We start from the raw sequence: 20,339 nt of genomic DNA, 5'->3' as shown, positions 1-20,339 counted from the left end.
GGACCTCACAGCCTCCTGGTTATGTTGTTCGAAGCTTCTGACACAAAAGCTGTCAGTTCACTTCAAAGATGAACTTCAAATTATTCATAGATACACTCTTTGTTACTGTCTCAGAGAGCAAGACATCTAATTGCATGGTCTACAAAAATCTAGATAGAGGGAAGGAATTCAGCCGTACACTTTCACCTTGGGCTGTTCACTTCATCACAGCTGATTTATGAATTTGACAATGACTGGCCAATAAATACTTTTAAAACAACCATTACTGCTTGCGGTTGTGGGGTAGAAAAAATGAAACCGAGACAGTATGCCAGCATGGACGTGTTTGTGACTGAAGAAACAGAGTTCATCTTTCTGAGACATGCAAAGCTTGTGCCAAAAATCAACAAGACAACCAAGGCTGGTTATAGCCATTTAGAAAGAACAAGGACTTCCTAGAGAAGAGGAAGATTTTATCCAGAAATTGAAGTTTCCTGCTTTTGACGATATAGAATTCATATCTCCTGCACTGACGACCACCAGGAAAAAGAGGATGGATGTTTCCATTTACCAAAACCACACAACGGACATTGCCAAGTTTCATTATGTTAGAAACAGGAGTACCAAGAATAATAAATTCCTGGATTACACTGAGTTAAGTTAAATATATTATGCAAAGAACTTCTAACAATTAACCAACAATGGTCTAAAAAGCATCAAAGGCCAGACAGTATTTAATCACAAGCTGAAATAACCAGAGAGAGAAAAATCACAACATTCCAAACTCATTGCATTAAATGACCTTTCCTAGGTTTTGTTCAAAATCCTCCATCAGACCATGAGGTTTTTAAGACGGGTCAGTAATATCTATTCTAGCTATGCTTTTAACTAAATGGATAGCTAAAAAAACCTTTGCATAATCTTACTCTTGCAGTTGGTATTGATCCCTCATTGTTCTACTATTCCTTCTCCTAGTCTCCCTTCCCTACATTTATACGTTCTTTACATATACACATTACATGTAGCTTTATTATATGAAGATCCAGACCTATATTATATGAAGAGAAATCTGAAGACAGTTCTCTCTCTTTTGTTCTCCTGAGAACCTCCTAGAAAACTTTTCTTGCTAATAATGGATAATAATATAGAGTTGTTATGTTTCCATCAACAGTGCTGGTATGGTCAATACTTATTGGCTAGAGAGCAGAGTGAGCCTCTGCAGCATTCCTAGAAATGAACATTCAATTTAAGTTGCGTCCCAGATCCTCATCTATTGACTCTCTAATGTTGAATAAATTATCTTCCCTCTGTGCCTTGTTTTGTCAAATTTCAGACCATGAAATTAAGAGGTGTGCAAGCTTTACAGAGGTGTTCCATAAATGTGCTTTTTATTATACTTATTTCTATTATGCAGCAAACTGGAAAGATAACCCCCTTTGGCCAATAAAAAGAGGACTACATTTCATGACTAGAATGAATACAAGAGAACAGTCATATAAATAATTTGTAATATTTTAGACTTACATCTGATTTGCTAAAAGTTGAAATGTGTATTTCAATTATACGGAAAGCTAATACAAACAATTGCAGCAAACAGCTAAAAAGTGCATCTAAGCATTATAGCTTTAACTGATCATTTGTACTTTCATAGTTAAGTCTTTTAAACTATATTTATAATGGATATTTGTAGCGTTGAATTTATAAGGAAATCAAAGTATGTTCATGTCAGAGTCTCAGCCCTTTTTAACAGGGCCCAGATTGGATGTGTGACAAAACTGTGATTTTGCTGAATGTGCCTAAGAAATGGGAGCATTAAACAGATTTCTGCAGTGACTGTGTAGGGCAGGTTCCTCACCAGTATTTTCAAGTTGAAGAAGAAACTGGAATAATTTTTAATGCAGGTGGGTTTTTTCACTGTCTGACATGGCTTTGAATTTTAAATTTCTTGATCATCAGAAAATTCTGTGTTTCAATCCTGCTAACTATCCAAGGTCATTGAAGGTTTGTAGGGTGTGATGGGGACTAAAAGCCTTTGAAACTAGACCACTGATTTAGATCCTTAGGCCTACATATCTCATATCTAGAAGGGTAAGTTTTGATGCCTATAAATACAGCTCAGACCTGCCAAGAAAAAGAAACACATCGAAGGCAGAATAAGGCATAAATACCTTCTTCACCAACTGAATCCAGGGTCACTAATATGACCGACCATTTAGTCATCCTAATTAAAACTACGACATCTTGGACCACTCCAAACCAATGACACCATCAGCTTAAACAACTAGACAGGGTAAGATAACTCTACGGGTTTTGAAGTACCCTTTTCATCTCAAAAGGATTGTTTAATGCTAAGAGCTAAGGATCATGTTGTCTGTTCAGAGCCGCCAATTTTAGCAAAAATATTCAGCTTCAATGTCAAAAAGTTCTATTGCAATATTTGTTGCCATGGATATTTCACCACAGCTGGGACATGACCAAGATTTGTAGGTGTCAAATCTCAAAATCTGCAAGTTTAAAAGTTTAATCATTTGAAGTTGTTTAAAACTGCTAAGCAATTCTATATGTATTTTTTTTATCTATTCCAATGTGTTTGAGGCAGTATCTTTATTCAAATTAGCATGTTATACAGTTAAATTTTAATGATAATACAGTATTTTTGCATTTGTGGGTTTTTTTCAGTGGAATTAATTTTGTAATGCATTTTTTTAAGACTTAGAAAGCTGGCAGAGAAATAATTTTTAGACAAGAAAGTTATATGATTCAATACCCTACTCTTGAAGTCACGATTAATTGTCCCTATCCAACCATGCATGTTGTGAAAATTTTGGTTTCACCAGCAGGGCAACAGAAAAGTAAAAAAAAAAACCCCAACAAACAAAACCCCCAAACCAAAACCAAAACAAAACCAAATCAATAGCTTAGTTAAAAGTTAGGGGAATTAAAAAAAAAATTAAAAAATGTTATTGATATTCTAAATATATATTTAAAAAAATTAAATCAAGATTGACTTTCCATAATATTGTATATCACAATATACCTTACACACAGAACCTGCACACAAGACCTATATAATTCTCCAATATCTGATTATGCATTGCCTTTTGCTGTGCTATCTGTCCCCTATCACTAATACGCCTACACTATGCACATCCCTTTGCTCTTCAGTCTCCCTTTTTTATAACACCTAAAATGCTGCATTTTAATACAATACCCCCAAAATTGCAGGCACGATTCTAACTAGTAAAAGGCCGCAGGTACACATAAGCAAATGCTTTTATTTCATTTCAGCAATGCAGAGTGTCTATGCACAAAACTTCTCTCCTACATCTTTTTTTCATGTGTGCATTATATATATGATCGTTACATCTGATGCTAAAATTCTATGCCTGGAAACTTCAGAAGATTCCTCTTTTCTAATTGTCACTGTCAGTATACATGTCTTTGCATGAAAGGTGGGATTCTGGAGTACCTATAAAGCAAACTCATTGCTCATTACTATACTGATTATATTGCAATTTTATATAAATAGAGTTATCTTACTGATAATTGTTCTCTGCTAGATTTCTCCTAACCTTTAAACTGAAGAGAAAAGAAATCCACATTCATTTGTCTAAATGAAGTCATGTGCCAAGTGTAATTACTTCTAGAGCAGGTCATCTATGTCTAGAAAAAGTTTATTTCTTCAAAATGTTGAGATGAAATTACACTGCACTGTTGAGCCTGACTTATTAAACAGAAAGAGTCCAGAGGACAGCTAGTTGATGCAAGATATGTTCTATATTATGGACGTCAAAGTATGCGACACTGGCAAAACATTGGCTGTCCTTCTGCTCTGTAGTCAAAGAGCAAATAAAGGTATTGTTAATATGAGAAAGCAAGCTATTCACAATTTTAAATTACTCTGTTGTCAGCTTTCCCATATAATTATGTAGCCCTAGAAACTGTAAAAAAAGTAATCAAAACATTTACACAGAATTGCAGCTGTGGATTACTGGGAAAAGTTTTATCAGCAAGAATGTGGCTGAAGGATTTGAGAGAGCTTTATCTCTCTTCAAGCCAGGTCTCGTGTACGCCAAGAAGAACGGATCTCAAACTTAAGAAAACATAGGAAACCATTTTTATTATCATACTACCATATCTCTATTTTTTTTGGTAGGTATTCTAAATCATTCATCTGTTTGCATAGTTGAAGAATCCCATGCCTTCTCAAACCTGCACATTTGTCAAACTCCACAGGGTAGGATGGAAAACTTTAAATATAGTTCCCTATATTTAAAGCTAAACCACGCAAAGAAAATATGCAGTTTATTCATTTTGGTTACAAAATATATACTACATGAATAATAAGATCAAACTGCTGCACAGAAACTGTTCCTGTGGATATCAGTGAGACACGCATGTACATAACATTTGCACAAATAGATTCCTTTTTGCAAATCTGGATAATTTACATTCCCATAATTACTATGGCATCTGATTACCTGAATTTCTAAATTCTTTTCATTTCTAAGGATGCAATGGACGTGAAATTCTTCTGTCAGTTTGGTCTATTCATTTTCTGTAAACAAGATCTGCTTTCAGAGTTCCTGGATGGATGTCAAATTACCCAATAGCAGTAGAGCATGGAGTAATGCATCTACCTGTGCCTACCCTGGAAGTATGCATTGATTTATTCTGCTTTGGTTTTCTTTGGTAAATTAAGATTTTGGAATGCTTTTGTTCAAGACACTGTTGACTTTTAAAATTTCTAATTACAACTAAAGCCTGAAAAAACTTCTTATGTAAGTATATACTGCTGTTGATCTTTTAACTGAATTTATTTTTAGCTTTACAGATCTGCAAGTAAGAAGTTTGCTTAAAATAAATTAACTGCTTAGCCAGTACATTGACAAGCTACTGCAACCTTATTTATGGATTAGAAAAGAAAAATGAGATAGTTTTTTAGTTTAAAATGTTTGACATCTGGATAGAATTGTGAGCCGTTTTTTGTAAAGGGCAAACACAAGGTTTAGTTATAACAATACTATGGCCATGCTGACATACCGAGAGAAGCTGATGTAAGACTCCTACAAATCTCTTTCTGCAGCCATCAAAACCTGAAAATTTTAATGTACTAAACAAACAGAAAGTTTGTTAGGAGTGCCTGGAATATGAATATATAGAGTTGATAAAATGACACTATGAAAGATTAATTTAAATTGGTGAATCTCTACAACTTCCCCCGGGGTGACATTTTTTTGTCCCCAGAACCTCCCTACTTTGTCAGCAATATTTAATTTAAGGGTTGAAAACAATACTTTGGTCCCAGTGGTAAGAAAAAAACTAATGTTACTTCTGGAGTTTTGCTGAAATAAACTAGTCACAACATTTATACATTTCAGCGTAGCTTGCTAGGAACAGGCCAAGGCACATCAGGAACCTCCTGAACTTGACCAGGTTTCTATGGACTTGCTAAAGTTCCATGGATGTCTATTCCATGAACTTGTTTACATGTAAATTTTTGAACACATGTAAGCTTCATTATCCACAACAGGCAAAGCTACAAACTGCATTCTGATTTATTTTGAACCTGCCTTCTGCCAGTGTCATCTGTTCTTGCATCGTAAGAGCCACTGCACAATCCTGTCCACATACACTGGGCCACTCTGCACTTGACAGACCTTTCTCATACCAAATCTCCAAAATAAAGACTCCTGCCTTATTTCACCATATGTTATATGGAAGTTATTCCATACTTACACTCATGCCTTCTTCCTTTCTCTGAATCTTTCCATTTCAATCAGTTTCCAACCTCTCTGAGGTATGAGGAGCGGAACTGTATGTCGCATTTAAATATAGGCAAGGGATAGCTTTATGCAAGAACAAATGATATTGTTCTGTTTTCATTCCTTTCCAAATAATTCTTAAACACACTTTCCTTGTTCAACTGATAATGGAGACTGAATTGTCATTTTACTGTTATTTTCATTAAATCAGCTATTACTGCACTAAGTTCTTACTCCAGAGTAGTAATAATCTATTTAGACCTACAATTTCATATGTAAAGCTATTTTATTCTCCATATGCATTTTTTTACACTAATTTAAAAATAATTTCATCTGCCATTTTGAGTCCAGTCAGTCTTGTGAAATTTTTATACATTTCTTCAACTTTCACCTTTAATACTGTGAACAATTTCGTAGTATTAGTAGGATTTCTCATCACACTGCTCACCATCTTTTCCAACTCATTTATAAGTATGTTGAATGCCACAGTCGCAGCAGAGATCCTTCCACGTTTCTGCTATGTCCAGCCTTTTAGAAACTAATTATTTATTTCTAATCTCTGTTTCTTGCCTCTTAACCAATTACTGATCCACCATTTTCATGTTCCATAGTCCACGTTCTAAGATACGATTAGTTTCCTTAGAAACTTCTAGTGAAAGACCTTGTCAAAAGTCTTTGGCAATCCAGGCAGGCTCTACCAGCTGCATCATATTTGTTGATCCCTTCAGAGAGTTTCAACAAGTTTACATGGCAGGCCATTGCTATAAAAAAGCCATATTAATTTTCCCAGGTAAATCATACACATTCAGGTGTCCCATAATTCAGTAATTACTTTATTGTAATTTCCTAGTTTTGAAAGTACACATCTACAGCATGTTAAACCCTTTTAAGAAAAATGGTATCCCATTTGCTACTCTCTAATCACCAGTCAACGAGACCCTTCTAGTGGGTCCTGCAAAGGAAAATTCTGGCAGGAGAACTAACCCAGTTCTTTCTGTGACTGAAGTCATCCATGGTGAAGCAAAGGAGAAGTTAATGGACAGTTTGGGGCTCCCAGTGTTTATTTAAATGAACATTTTTTGTTTCTATTTTCAAGCAACCTTGTAACTTGTTTACTCAGAATTTTTAAAACCTATCAGTTGAGTAATTCAGAAGCAAATCAGTTATCAATTCAGTTATTTTGCAGAAATTATTTCTTGCAGTCAACAACTCCATAATACAGCTAGTAACCAAGTTGACAAGAAGCCAACAGGAGTCCTTAGAACAATGGTACTTATTCAGAAGCAGTTTAGCTCCAGAAATACAACATTTAGTCCCAAGATTAACTTGTCATTGAAATTGTGTAAACAGCACACCAACAAAAGTATACTTCTACCATCTTTTGATAAAGAAATTAAGGCTAAGATGTAACAACACTTGTTACCTGAAAAAAAGTATTGGAAAAGCAAAGGTATTGCATCCTTATTTACAAAAAACCAATCTGGTTTTATGAGTTCATGACAACACTGAAGAGTTTTTCACCATGCTAGGCCTTGACTACAAGTCTCCATTTAATCCATTTCCTTGACAAACAAGGAAGTCTCAGGCAGTTTTAATTGACTCAGAGATGTTACACTTCAGTTTCCCATATGTGCCACTCACCTCTCGACTGTCTCCCTCTTTAAATGTCTATCTTCTGGGAGAATGGGATGTCTCTGTGCTGTTTGCAGGGCTACAGCCTGCTAAACGGACGCGTGGGTGGTCACAGTTTGGGAATGGAGGACAAGGACTTACCTGCTGCTTTGGCAACATCTGCAGTTGAAATGTTTTGGAGGTTTGAGTGCACTCTGAAGGTCACAGCTGGTCCCAGCACGCTGGAAGAGATTATTAAAAAATGTAAGATTCATAATCAAGAGACATGGCGTAATATTCCTTATCAAAATAGGTTTTTAAAGAGAACCTATTAAGACACCATTTAGCCTTCTTCCTTTTGCTTCATTAGCTACATTTGCATACATTTTTATACCTCTTGTGGTTTCTTGTGTGTATCTTGTGCCTGTCTGAAAGAATTTCAATGACATTAACTAAACTTCAGAACACTCCTGTAAATACTATTCTTATTATGAAGATGGCAAAATGGAGGCACTGAAATTGTTATTCACCCAAGTACAGCATAGATCATCACTGGAATTCAGCATCCAAGGAAGATTACATATAGTTTAAAGTTTTATGTGCCTAACATCAATACAAGCTTAGTCCTGTTATCATGACTGCAAGTCAGAGGGACAATAAAGAAACTCAGAATCTTGATCATGTTCTGCAAGAACACGTGTGGCAAAAAGATTTTGGACGTATCTGATCCAATGGCTGATTTTGACCAGAACGATACCACAAAGTATTTATCTTTTAACAGCAGAGGCAATCACCTCTTTGAATAACTTATGAGGGGAAATGATTTAACTCTGTGGTGACCTTTTTGGGTGTAGCCTGATGGTCCTTTATGGCATTAAAATCTATAAGACATTTATAGAAGAAGGTACTGATTAGCCAGATGAAGAATGGCAGAATAAAGTATTCAGGGTTTCACAAAAAATTTTCATTGTGCATTTTTAAAGAAAAATAAATCCATATATGTAATGTTGCATTCATTGTCCACCCATTCCAATAATATCCAATTAACATCCACGAATAACATCCACATCTGATGAAAGGAATAAAGAAATTTCAGTTCTGATATCCTTAAAACTATACTAAAGTACATATATATATGAAAAACATAAGAAAAATACACACACATACAAATATAGTAAATGTATTTTTGAAGGAAATTTCCAGGTAACAAAAGACTGTAGAAACTATAACGTAATAATTTACAGGGGAGAAGAGCACAAGGGCTCAACAAAGACAAAAATTGGCACTATTATAAAAGTTTACTTACATGCTATGTATTGTGTGACTTCCTAAGCTTTTATTATTCATATAATCAGTGAAAAGAATTATATTTAAACTATGAATAACAACCCTGCTTAAAAGGGGATGTACATTGGTTGGAACTGTACATGTAATGTGCTTTGACCTCCTATAGCTATGGTTTATGAGAGAATGAAGTCTGAAAAATTGCTGCATAAAAGAAATAACTTGAAAAATATTGTTGTTGCAGGGCTTGAAATGAAGTATTAAATTATTCTTCTACTAACTTGTCAATATTTTACATTCATACAACGGAGAGCACTTAATGAAGTGTGCTTAATTGTATCACATATATCCTAGACAGAAATACCTTTAAACTTTTTCCATTTCAGGAAGAAAAAAAAATATTACTAATGCTAAGACTTTGCTTCGAGGTCATAAAGGGAATCAGAGTAAGACTAAGAAGCTTCCTTTCAATCTTTTACTAGCAAAGCAGGCATGTGCACATTTTATTTTGGAGTTAACAGGAACTGTCATTAATCAATCATTTTTCTCTAAATACTCTTGGGGGGGGGGGGGAGTGGAGAAAAAGAAAACAGAGAGATTTTGTTGCTAAAGGACACTCCAGATGCCAACTCATTAACGTACGAGAAATATATTTTAATAATGTTAGGTAATTATAAAGCATTTATCAGCATAATTTAAACAATATTTTAGGTTATAATACTCAACAATTCCAAAGTATGTTTTATTTGAGATAACTGCTTTACAAAAATTCAGGCCATTCCCCAATTCTGTCACTAACGCTGAGATAATCAACCATAAAAGGCACCTGGGAGTTTCATAATACCATACACTGAATATAACTAATCTTGCACTGTCCTTCCTGCATTGCCAGTCTAAGAGAAATGATGATTCGTCTCTTGCTGCTCAGACATTTACAGTGTAATTAGCAGTCTGCTTTAAATAAAAGCAGGCACCAACCCAGTACACAGCTGTCCCATGACCAGGACAGGGTGAAAAAAACAACTTTAAATATTTGCCCCAAATCTACACTGCATATTCCATTACAGCCAAGAACCTGGAACCAAGGCAAACTTTCAAGCGCAGAGTAGTTACACTTCAGCTTTATCAGCAAAGACAGAAAGCTTCCTCCCCTCCTTCCCTTGCCTGAGTTTTTTTGCTTCTGTCTCTGGCCCAGAGCTCACTCCCCCTTCAGTTGTCCCCCTACCCTACTCACTGCAGCTATGCACTTAATGGAATCATTAAAATCACATAGCTAGAAACTGGATCATTTCAGTGATCGAGCCCAGGCAGTGAAAGGCAGAGATTTCAGGGGAGTGAAAGCTGGCAGGAACCATCACACTATTCTCTAGTGACTCCACCTGGATAATCCAGGAACACGACAGGATCCGAGTCATGCCCATGTACGCGTTGCCTCAAGCACTGTCACTTCTCCTCACCGCTGCCGAGAATATGTAGAGAAATAAAGAGCAAAAAAACAGGGTGGGAAGAAAATTTCTTGCGCAAGTGGGATGATATTGGGTTAACACCATTCTTTTGCAGGAAAGAAGAAATCTCAGAATCATTTACAATAGCCGCTCACATATTGCTATGTGGGATATTGTTTTTCTCTACTGTAGCAACTGAATGCTTGAACGTAAGGCATCACCCGAGCACCATGTAAGCACAGCTTCAGTATGGATATTTACAAAATACAGAAAATAAAGCAGCCCTTGTCACAACTTTTTGCACATTGGCATTCTGTTGTTTATTTAAAAGCAAACAAAAGACCTTGAGATTACTTGGTCAAAATTGCATTTCTGCTCAACGTTTTGGGAACTGACTGCTTCAGGAGCTCATAAAATGAGATTTTTCTCATGGGGGGCTTCTGGCAAAAGCACTCAATAAATAAACATTTCAATAACAATAGATGCCCTTTGGGGAATTCCTCGCTGTTCATTATGTGTTGGACGAGAACATTTAAACAAAACCAGTAATTATTTGAGTGCAAAATATTTTTAAGACTTTTTAGCATGAGGGCAACCGGCCTGAGAAAAGGTTCTAAGATGTATAAAATGCACCCCTGACACTCCCTAACCAGGAACTTTAAATTAGATAGAAGAGACTGCTTTTTCGTGCGGCTGTCAAACCCTCTGAAGCCTAGCTAATATTAACAGCAATTGTCTTTACATCACTCTAAATATGGAGGCTCACTGAAGTGCACATGATTGTTTATGACCTGATGAATTGCAAACAAACCATTCACAGAGATGAGGGAGGGTGCTGCCGGTTAGCAGAGGCATCCCTCCTGGCTGGCAGGTTACATCGCACCAGCACTCAGCCAGCTGTGTAGGCGAAAGCAATCAGAAATGTAAACCACAATGTCCAGGCTGAAACATCACCTACATCTAAGACAGACATGCATCTGCTGCACCCAAGATTAAAAATGCTAGGTAAGAGCACTTTTTATCTAGAAAGACAATATTTTTTGTCTTTCTTCCTCCCAAGCTGTGTGCTACTACAATTAACCTCTGTACATTTGTGGCTGACTCAGTTCTGACATAAGCGAACATACACCCACCTAAATAAGAGAAGGCTGTGAGTTTTAGAAGGCATCCAGACTATACTATTATAATCGCACTTATCATTTCTTTCTAATATTTTCTTATGATTTTTTTTTTTAATAAAGGTAAGCAGGTCTGGCTTTAAGGTTAATAAACGGTGACTTCTCCCCACGCAAAATGTAATGTCTGTTGCAATGACCTGCTAAATTTACTACTTGAAATTTACTGACTAATTACCCCCTCTGTTGGCTGTCACAACTTCTGCTTTTTTTTTAATTTCAATAATGTTGCCTTCAGCCATAATAGTTTTTTTTTTTTAACAAAGACATTCAAAGCATATTGCAAATTGTCACCCTTATGTGCCGTTGTCTTATATTCTGTTTACTAGAGATGAAATAATTACAGTGTTTATACCAAAATGACTTGAAGGTTGATTGCTGATTTAATAATATCCCCTCCCCTTGGGTTTATATTTCCCCTCAGAAGGTGGGAGGGTGCAAAACATGCACAGAAACAAACAATATTCTTTGTGTAAAATAGAAGTATTTCCTTTCATTAATTGTTTTACTGAATAACAACATTCTTATTATATTTTTCCTGTCAACAAATGAATGATCTGAATAAACAGAGCTATACCATGATCAATATGGCAAGGTCCATATCACTTTCCAGCCGTAGGTTATAATTATATTTATGAATGACAGGATTTAAATCTCCATAAATTATGTACCAAGCTTTGCATGCCTGTTCTTCTCCCTCATGTGTGTATACTTTAGTATTACAATATCATACAAAGGTTTACTGTGAAATACAGTCACAGTCTATCATACCCCCTAGTGGAAAAGGATTTGAGAAACAAGTGCCAACATGGTTATGCGTATTCTTGAAGATGAGGCATAGAGCTGATGCCAGATGGAAATGAGTTGAGGTTGCACTGCATTTTAAAAAAAATACAGGCAAAGTGCAATTTCTCAAGATTGGAGGAAGATGAGGAGATTAGGATTGGGTATTTCCAACATTAAACATTCTCTTAATGACCCTATTTCGTAAAACAGAGCTTGCCTTAATAAAGCTTAGATTTGAAATTAGAGTCACTACTTGTCTATATGTTCATTTCAAAATCCTTTAATCTCTGGAGGTTAAGAAAAGCAATTAGTAACGCTCCAGAGGATTGTGCAAAGTAAATTTTATAGCAGCGAAGGTAATTGTCTCAGGAAATGTTTGGTGGGGTTGAACTAATGACTTGCAATGTGTACACATTTCTGGGCTTACTGTGTTTAGGAATTTGAAGCTTATGTCCATTGTTTACATTGCACTGAAGCCTCCTTTTCACCTTCTCAATTTTGGAAAAATTAAAATGCTCATACTGTTGTAAATGTGTTATATATTATATACATGGGTATATAAATATACTTATGTCAAATCAAATTAATGGGAAAAAGCACGTGATTAAAAGAGGCATTTTTGTAATACAGTATGTTTATATGACATGATTTACAGAACAAAGCAAAGGCAGAAAATTGCAGCTGGTCATTGTCATATAATTCATAAATGGATTAAGAAGTGTATACTGGCTATTTTGTTCTCTTTCTGTTACTCAGACCAGCTGTAAATCCATTGACCACTTGATTCAGGTTTCACCAACATTTTTGACCAGAAATTTTGACTAAAATTTATTTTGTGAAACATTGTGTCATACTCTATTTATATTACATAAGCAAGTACCTGACTAAACTTCAAAGATTCAGGAAATCTGTGAAGGATGTATTGTGCTGACCTACTACAAAATAACTTACCTGAACTGTTAAGTAGAGAATATTGATCATCACCCAGACTTAATACCAAGAAGCCTCACATCTTTCACTCTTTAATATCTTTACTGTTCAAAGATTTGCTTCATTTTGCACCTGAACTAAACAAATGTCAATGTACGGCTGCATGTATTCTCACATTTCTATTGACATATATGTACTTACAACCAGTGATCAATTAAAAAATCTTTTTCCATTTTAGCAAATGGAGCTTCTTGAGCCCTTCTCCAGAAACTCTTAATGTGCTCCTTAAACTGCAGAATGACACACAGTGTTCCACAACATGCTGCAACACAGCCGAAAATATATTATCTATTCATATTTATATCCTTTATATACACTAAGCATGAACTGCTTGTTTGCAACATTGTCTACAGAAATGCGGTCCTGTACTTGCAGAATCATAGAATCATAGAATGGTTTGGGTTGGAAGGGACCTTAACGATCATCTAGTTCCAACCCCCTGCCATGGGCAGGGACACCTTCCACTAGACCAGGTTGCTCAAAGCCCCATCCAACCTGGCCTTGAACATTGCCAGGGATGGGGCATCCACAACCTCTCTGGGCAACCTCTTCCAGTGCCTCACCTCCCTCACAGTGAAGAACTTCTTCCTGACATCTAATCTAACTCTACCCTCTTTCAGTTTAAAGCCATTACCCCTTGTCCTATCACTACATGCCCTTGGAAAAAGTCCCACTCCCGCTTTCCTGTAGGCCTCCTTTAGGTCCTGGAAGGCTGCCATAAGGTCATCCCAAAGTCTTCTCTTCTCCAGGCTGAACAACCTCAACTCTCTCAGCCTGTCTTCATAGGAGAGGTGCTCCAGTCCTCTGGCCATCTTCACGGCCCTCCTCTGGACTCGCTCCAACAGGTCCATGTCCTTCTTATGTTGGGGACCCCAGAGCTGAACGCAGTACTCTGCATGGGGTCTCACAAGAGTGGGGTAGAGGGGCAGAATCACCTCCCTTGTCCTGCTAGTCATGCTTCTCTTGATGCAGCCCAGGATACGGTTGGCTTTCTGGGCTGCAAGAGCACATTGCTGGGTCATAGAATCATAGAATCATTTAGGTTGGAAAAGACCTTCAAGATCATTGAGTCCAACCATTAACCATGCCCACTAAACCATGTCCTGAAGTACCCTGTCCACTCGCTTTTTTAATATCTCCAGGGATGGTGACTCAGCCACTTCCCTGGGCAGCCCATTCCAATGTCTGACAACCCTCACAGTAAAAAAATTTTTCCTAATATCTAACCTAAATCTCCCTTGCCTCAACTTGAGGCCATTTCCTCTTGTCCTTCTCATGTTGAGCTGCTTGTCAACCAACACTCCCAAGTCCTTCTCTGCAGGGCTGCTCTCAATCCACTCATGGCCCAGCCTATATTTGTGCTTGGGATTGCCCTGACCCATGTGCAGGACCTTGCACTTGGCCCTGTTGAACTTCATGAGGTTCACACTGGCCCACCTCTCAAGCCTGTCCAGGTCCCTCTGGATGGCATCCCTTCCCTCCAGTGTGTCGACTGCACCACACAGCTCGGTGTCGTTGGCAAACTTGCTGAGGGTGCACTCGATCCCACTATCCATGTCACTGACAAAGATGTTAAGCAGCACCAGTGCCAATACCAACCCCTGAGGAAGGCCACTCATCACTGCTCTCCACTTGGACATCGAGCCATTGACCACAACTCTTTGAGTGCAACCATCCAGCCAATTCCTTATCCACTGAGTGGTCCGTCCATCAAATCCATGCCTCTCCAATTTAGAGACAAGGATGTCATGCAGGACAGCGTCAAATGCTTTGCACAAGTCCAGGTGGATGACGTCAGTTGCTCTTCCCTTATTCACCAATGCTCTAAACCCATCGTAGAAGGCCACCAAATTTGTCAGGCATGATTTGCCCTTAGTGAAGCTATGTTGGCTGTCACCAATCACCTCCTTATTTTCCATGTGCCTTAGCATGGTCTCCAGGACAATCCGCTCCATGGTGTTGCCTGGCACAGGGGTGAGACTGACTGGTCTGTAGTTGCTCAGGTCTTCCTTTTTTCCCTCTTTAAAAATGGTGGTTATGTTTCCCCTTTTCCAGCCAGTGGGAACTTCACCTGACTGCCACGACTTCTCAAATACGATGGGTAGCAGCTTAGCCACTTCATCAGCCAGGTCCCTCAGGACCCGGGGATATATCTCATCAGGTCCCATGGACTTGTGCACCTTCAGGTTCCTCAGATGTTCTCACACCTGATCTTCTTCTACAGTGGGCAGTTCTTCATTCTCCCAGTCCCTGCCTTTGCCTTCTGTGACTTGGGCGGTGTGGCTGGAGCACTTGCCAGTGAAGTTTGAGGCAAAAAAGTCACCGAGTACCTCAGCCTTCTCCATGTCCCAGGTAACCAGGTCTCCAGTTTCCTTCCAGAGAGGGCCCACATTTTCCCTAGTCTTCCTTTTATCACCGATGTACCTATAGAAGCTTTTTTTGTCCTTGACGTCCCTGGCCACATTTAATTCTATCAGGGCCTTAGCTTTCCTAACCTGATCCCTGGCTGCTCAGACAATTTCTCTGTATTCCTCCTAGGCTACCTGTCCTTGCTTTCACCCTTTGTAGGCTTCTTTTTTGTGTTTGAGTTTGTCCAGGAGCTGCTTGTTCATCCATGCAGGTCTCCTGGTTGTTTTGCCTGACTTCCTCTTTGTTGAGATGCATCACTCCTGAGCTTGGAGGAGGTGATCCTTGAATATTAACCAGCTTTCTTGGGCCCCTCTTCCCTCCAGGGCTTTATCCCATGGTACTCTACCAAGCAGATCCCTGAAGAGGCCAAAGTCTGCTCTCCTGAAGTACAGGGTAGTGAGCTTGCTGTGCACTCTCCTCGCTGCCCTAAGGATCTTGAGCTCCACCATTTCATGGTCACTGCAGCCAAGGCTGCCCTTGAGCTTCACATTCCCCACCAGCCCCTCCTTGTTTGTGAGAACAAGGTCCAGCATAGCTCCTCTCCTCCTTGGCTCCTCTATCACTTGGAGAAGGAAGTTATCATCAATGCATTCCAAGAACCTCCTGGATTGCTTATGCCCTGTTGTGTTGTCCCTCCAACAGATACCAGGGTGGTTGAAGTCCCCCATGATGACCAGGGCTTGTGAACATGATGCTGCTCCTATCTGTCTACAGAGGGCCTCATCCGTTCAGTCTTCCCAGTCGGGTGGCCTGTAGCAGACCCCCACTATAATGTCCCCTGTCCCTGCCCCGCCTTTAATCCTGACCCATAAGCTCTCAGTTGGCTCCTCATCCATCTCCAGAGCAGAGCTCCATGCACTTCAGCTGGTCACTGATGTACGAGGGCAACACCCCGTCCTCATCTCCCCTGCCTGTCCTTCCTAAAGAGCCTGTATCCTTCCATTCTATATTAAACACATAGCTAGCATGGAGAGAGAAAGCTAAAGACTTGTTGTACTAACATCACACCTTATGTCTGACGGTGACCAAGTACTACAGATGAAAAAGCAAAATCCCTGCTAAGGGAAAGACATTAATTGCAGTGCTCACCAGTTAGTGGTTGATTTTCTATCACCACTTGTATTTCATTAGAGTGGTTTACACCATGCAGCTGGGTGAGGTGTAAAAGATAGACCACAAAGATTAGATAAATTGACAGTTTCGGAGCAATCATATCTTGCAAATGTAAATACATGGAAACAAAACTTAGATCAGGTAATTATTTGGAAACCTTGTACTGCTCTCTTGTCTCCCCCTGAAACGATCAGTGCTGCAGAGCGACTTCATGGAGCATCATTTCAGGAGGTGAGAACAGGGCACTACAAGGTGTTCGAATAATGGAACGTATTCTGACTGACACACTACTGCCATTAGAATAATTTCAAGAGTAAAGTCACAGAAAAGGGATGACTGGTCCAGAAAGGGATGCTCTCCACAACAGCAGTCCATGTTTGGTGGGTCTCTGAACCAACCAATACTAAAAGATGGACTTTGAATTATTTTACATTAATCATTAATTTTATATTAATCCTTTAATCCATATGCATCAAAATTGCGCTAAGTACACTGATACTGATTTACAGTGCAAAAGATGATGAAAGAGTATTTTAAAGATTTTACAACTTGCTTCATCTCAGGTGAAGATTATTTTGCTAAGCCTACAATTTAAATGATTTTAAAAAGAGACAACGCTCAATTTAGAGATTGATGCTACACTCAGCTTGTCCTATTTTTATTCTTCACAAAATGCAACTTCTGATGATTACTCAATATCTATGAATAATTTGCAGAGTTTTAAAATAATTTTTCTATTAATCTGTCACAAGCCATGAGACTTGACATTTTCACCACGCTGAGTACATGAAAGTTGCCAGCTTTGCCTGCCATGCAAATAAGGTTCTTAATTACAGTATTTAAAAGAACAAACCATACAAGTGCTATAATTTTTTGCAGTAAAAGAGTGTTTGGACTCTGAGAGAGGGGGAAAATGGTCTCAAAATGCTACTTAAACGTACAGTGATTTTTCTTTCACTTCCCAAAGCTTAAGCTAAATGATAAACAAGTTATGTCATTTTTTTTTTTAAAAAGATAATTGTATTCTATTTATATTTCCTTTCTTCTTCCTCTTTATACCTTTTAGTAGTCTGCCTGATACACAAACAGCAGACAGTTTTAATTTTTAGCCTGTAAGCATTCAATGCATTTTACTGACTTCAGGTCTACTGACCCTCTGCACACCTGTGTTAATAGAGTCTGTTGAAATCACATGTAAAATATGTCTACTGGGATGATAGTCACCTTATGCTCAGCTGGCACAAGTGACTTTTAATAGCTAATGAAGAGCATGACTCATGTGTTAGGACTTTTGCAGAGGTAAAGGTTCAGCATGCTCATAGCTTTGATAGGAGCCAGATAGGATATGAATTTCTTTGATGAGGATTAGGCAGCACAACCAAAGACCAAAAAACCGAAACTTTGCTACAGCTTCTATTCAAAAAGCTATGAAACTGAGTGCTACAACCAGAGCCCTCCTGCTTGCCCTCTTAAGAATCTGTTGGCTTCTCCTTTAGCTCTGAGGAGACCAACTAGAAGATTTGTTCTCGAGCTTCCCCTGCCAGCTGTGAGGTAGAGACATTTGCTTTGCAAAGGAAGCACTGCAAGTGGAATTTATTGGGCTCTTTCAGTCACACCTACAGATGTATATTTGCTCTGACTGCCTTTATGGCTCCGAAGGAATACAAATGCTTCCACAGGCAGGTCGTGGTGCAGTTCATAGGCCTGGATATGCAATATTTGCTGGCTAGGGTGTACAAAAAATTGTGCAGAAGAATTATTTATTGTTTTCAGCTGGGTCAGCAGGCCTGTAATATTAATGCAATCCATACACCCACCCACCCATCCATCCATCCATCCAGGTGACAGAGAGATAAAAAGTTTGTGTTTGTCTACGTAGGAGAACCAGGTAGTCAAGGGCAGGAGGATCAAGACAGACAGACATAAGATTAATTTTGTATATTTCTTATAAGGGACTATTCTTTTAAACAAATCTCTGCATGATAATCTTTTCCCATTTCTAATATTAGTTATTCTATTTGTGGACCAAGCTTTAGTTCAAGAGTGAGAATCACAGTTCTCTGTTTCTATTCTCATATCTGTCACCAAGTTCTGTACCATCTTAGGGAAAATCAAGCAAACTGTCTTGAGTTTCAATTTACCCATCTGTAGAATGGAAATGATTACCTGTTAATAATATGTGAAATGTTATATAAATTAAATGCATTGGCACATATTCAGTGACTTGCTTGAAACAAAGGAGTATATCCTGCCTACCCTATAATGTTATGAACTTTAATTTTATTAGAAAGGAACATGATGGCATTCTCAGTCCCACAGAAGGATGAGTAGTAGAGAAATATGATGTTAAAAAAAGACAGATAAACTTCAGAGGCTCACTTATCTGTAAAAACCTTCTCTTGAGTAGGAACCTATGAGTAAATGGAAATGTATCTGTAATACTGGATTTCATTCTGCTTTTGATTACAAAAGTGCAAATCCTCTGATTTAATGAGATGAAATGTTGTACTGGAAAGCCAAACTTCGTACATTTTTATTTATAAGAGTCTCCCTAGATTTTTATGGTCTTTCTGTTTTGTCACCTAGAATTCATAAAATGCTGCAGGCCAAAATCCTTCTTGTTATTTTAATGTATTTTTATATTTTTCTAGCAGGAAAGTTACAGTGGAGGAGGCAAAATGATCTTGGTTATATGCACATTTATTAAAGAAAAGCACACAAAATATATTGTACCTCAGGGGAAAAAGCCACAAGACTAATGTAATGCTAAGGTTGAGAAATCACTCATTTTTAAGTAAAGGAATGCATAGTTGAAAATTCCACCTTATTTTTGTTTCCATATCCTCATTCCTTTAAAAACTGATGTATCTTTATATTATAAATTAGTTGTCAAATAAGACAATGTGTACCAGAAAACGCAATGTAATTTCTTATAAAAGCCTGCATGCAATGAGTTACAGCAGTACATTTTTCAGACAATTTGTTTTCCAGACTCATTAAATCTGTTGAAGAAGTCAAGTTTGAATAAAAGTGGTTCCATTATTTCTGAGTTATGCTTTTATAACATTTTAAACAAGATTATGCCAAATAGCCTTAGTCTGTTGGTTTGCTGTTTAAAATCAAAGAACAGATGACAAATATAGCTCAACTTTTTTGAAAGGTGTATCTTTTTTATTGAGACCAACCATAGCACAGTTCAAATTGAAATAAAAATGTTGCGCAATTTCTGGACAATAAATGGAATGGAAATAAAAATTCAATCTGTTGCTAGTTTATACTACAGCACCTTACGGAGAGCAGGATAGACTATATGTTTTTTCACAAGCACAATATTAGAACATTCCTCTCAGTAAATCTAAATGGCATAGATGGCAGAATCCAGAATCTACCAATCTAGAAAAAACTTTGCAAGAATATTAATCCACAGGTGTTCGACATACAACACAAGAAAAGATTAATCACACCGAATCAAGGAGACAGGAATCATGGAGAATCTGTACAGTAGAGGGAAGTTTGCCGATATGAACCTAACAAGACATTGTGCTACCTGTCCCACTACTGCTCAATGGTTAAATAACCCTCCCTCACACTATCCTGCCTCTCAAGCTACTAATAACTTCCTGAGATGTTCACATTTAGAGCATACATATACCACATGTCATAATCCATCAACATGATGAAGTGAAAATAGCAAGTACTGTTCCAGTGTTTAGGTTCTGGATGACTGAATATGATTAACTGGCTGATTGAGTTTTTCAGGTGTTAGAAAAATAACATGACAA

General features: G+C 37.9%; 1 protein-coding gene across 1 annotated transcript in view; it reads right to left on the bottom strand.

Annotated features, from left to right (window-relative positions):
• The window catches only part of PTPRN2 (protein tyrosine phosphatase receptor type N2), a 664,689-nt gene that overhangs the window by 352,118 nt on the left and 292,232 nt on the right, over positions 1–20,339 (bottom strand). The window contains 1 exon segment of the mRNA XM_069799855.1: positions 7,518–7,597. Coding sequence (XP_069655956.1) covers positions 7,518–7,597 — 80 coding nt within the window.

Source organism: Haliaeetus albicilla, chromosome 2, assembly GCF_947461875.1.
Source record: "Haliaeetus albicilla chromosome 2, bHalAlb1.1, whole genome shotgun sequence".
Taxonomy (NCBI): domain Eukaryota; kingdom Metazoa; phylum Chordata; class Aves; order Accipitriformes; family Accipitridae; genus Haliaeetus; species Haliaeetus albicilla.
This window is presented reverse-complemented; position numbering and strand designations above follow the sequence as displayed.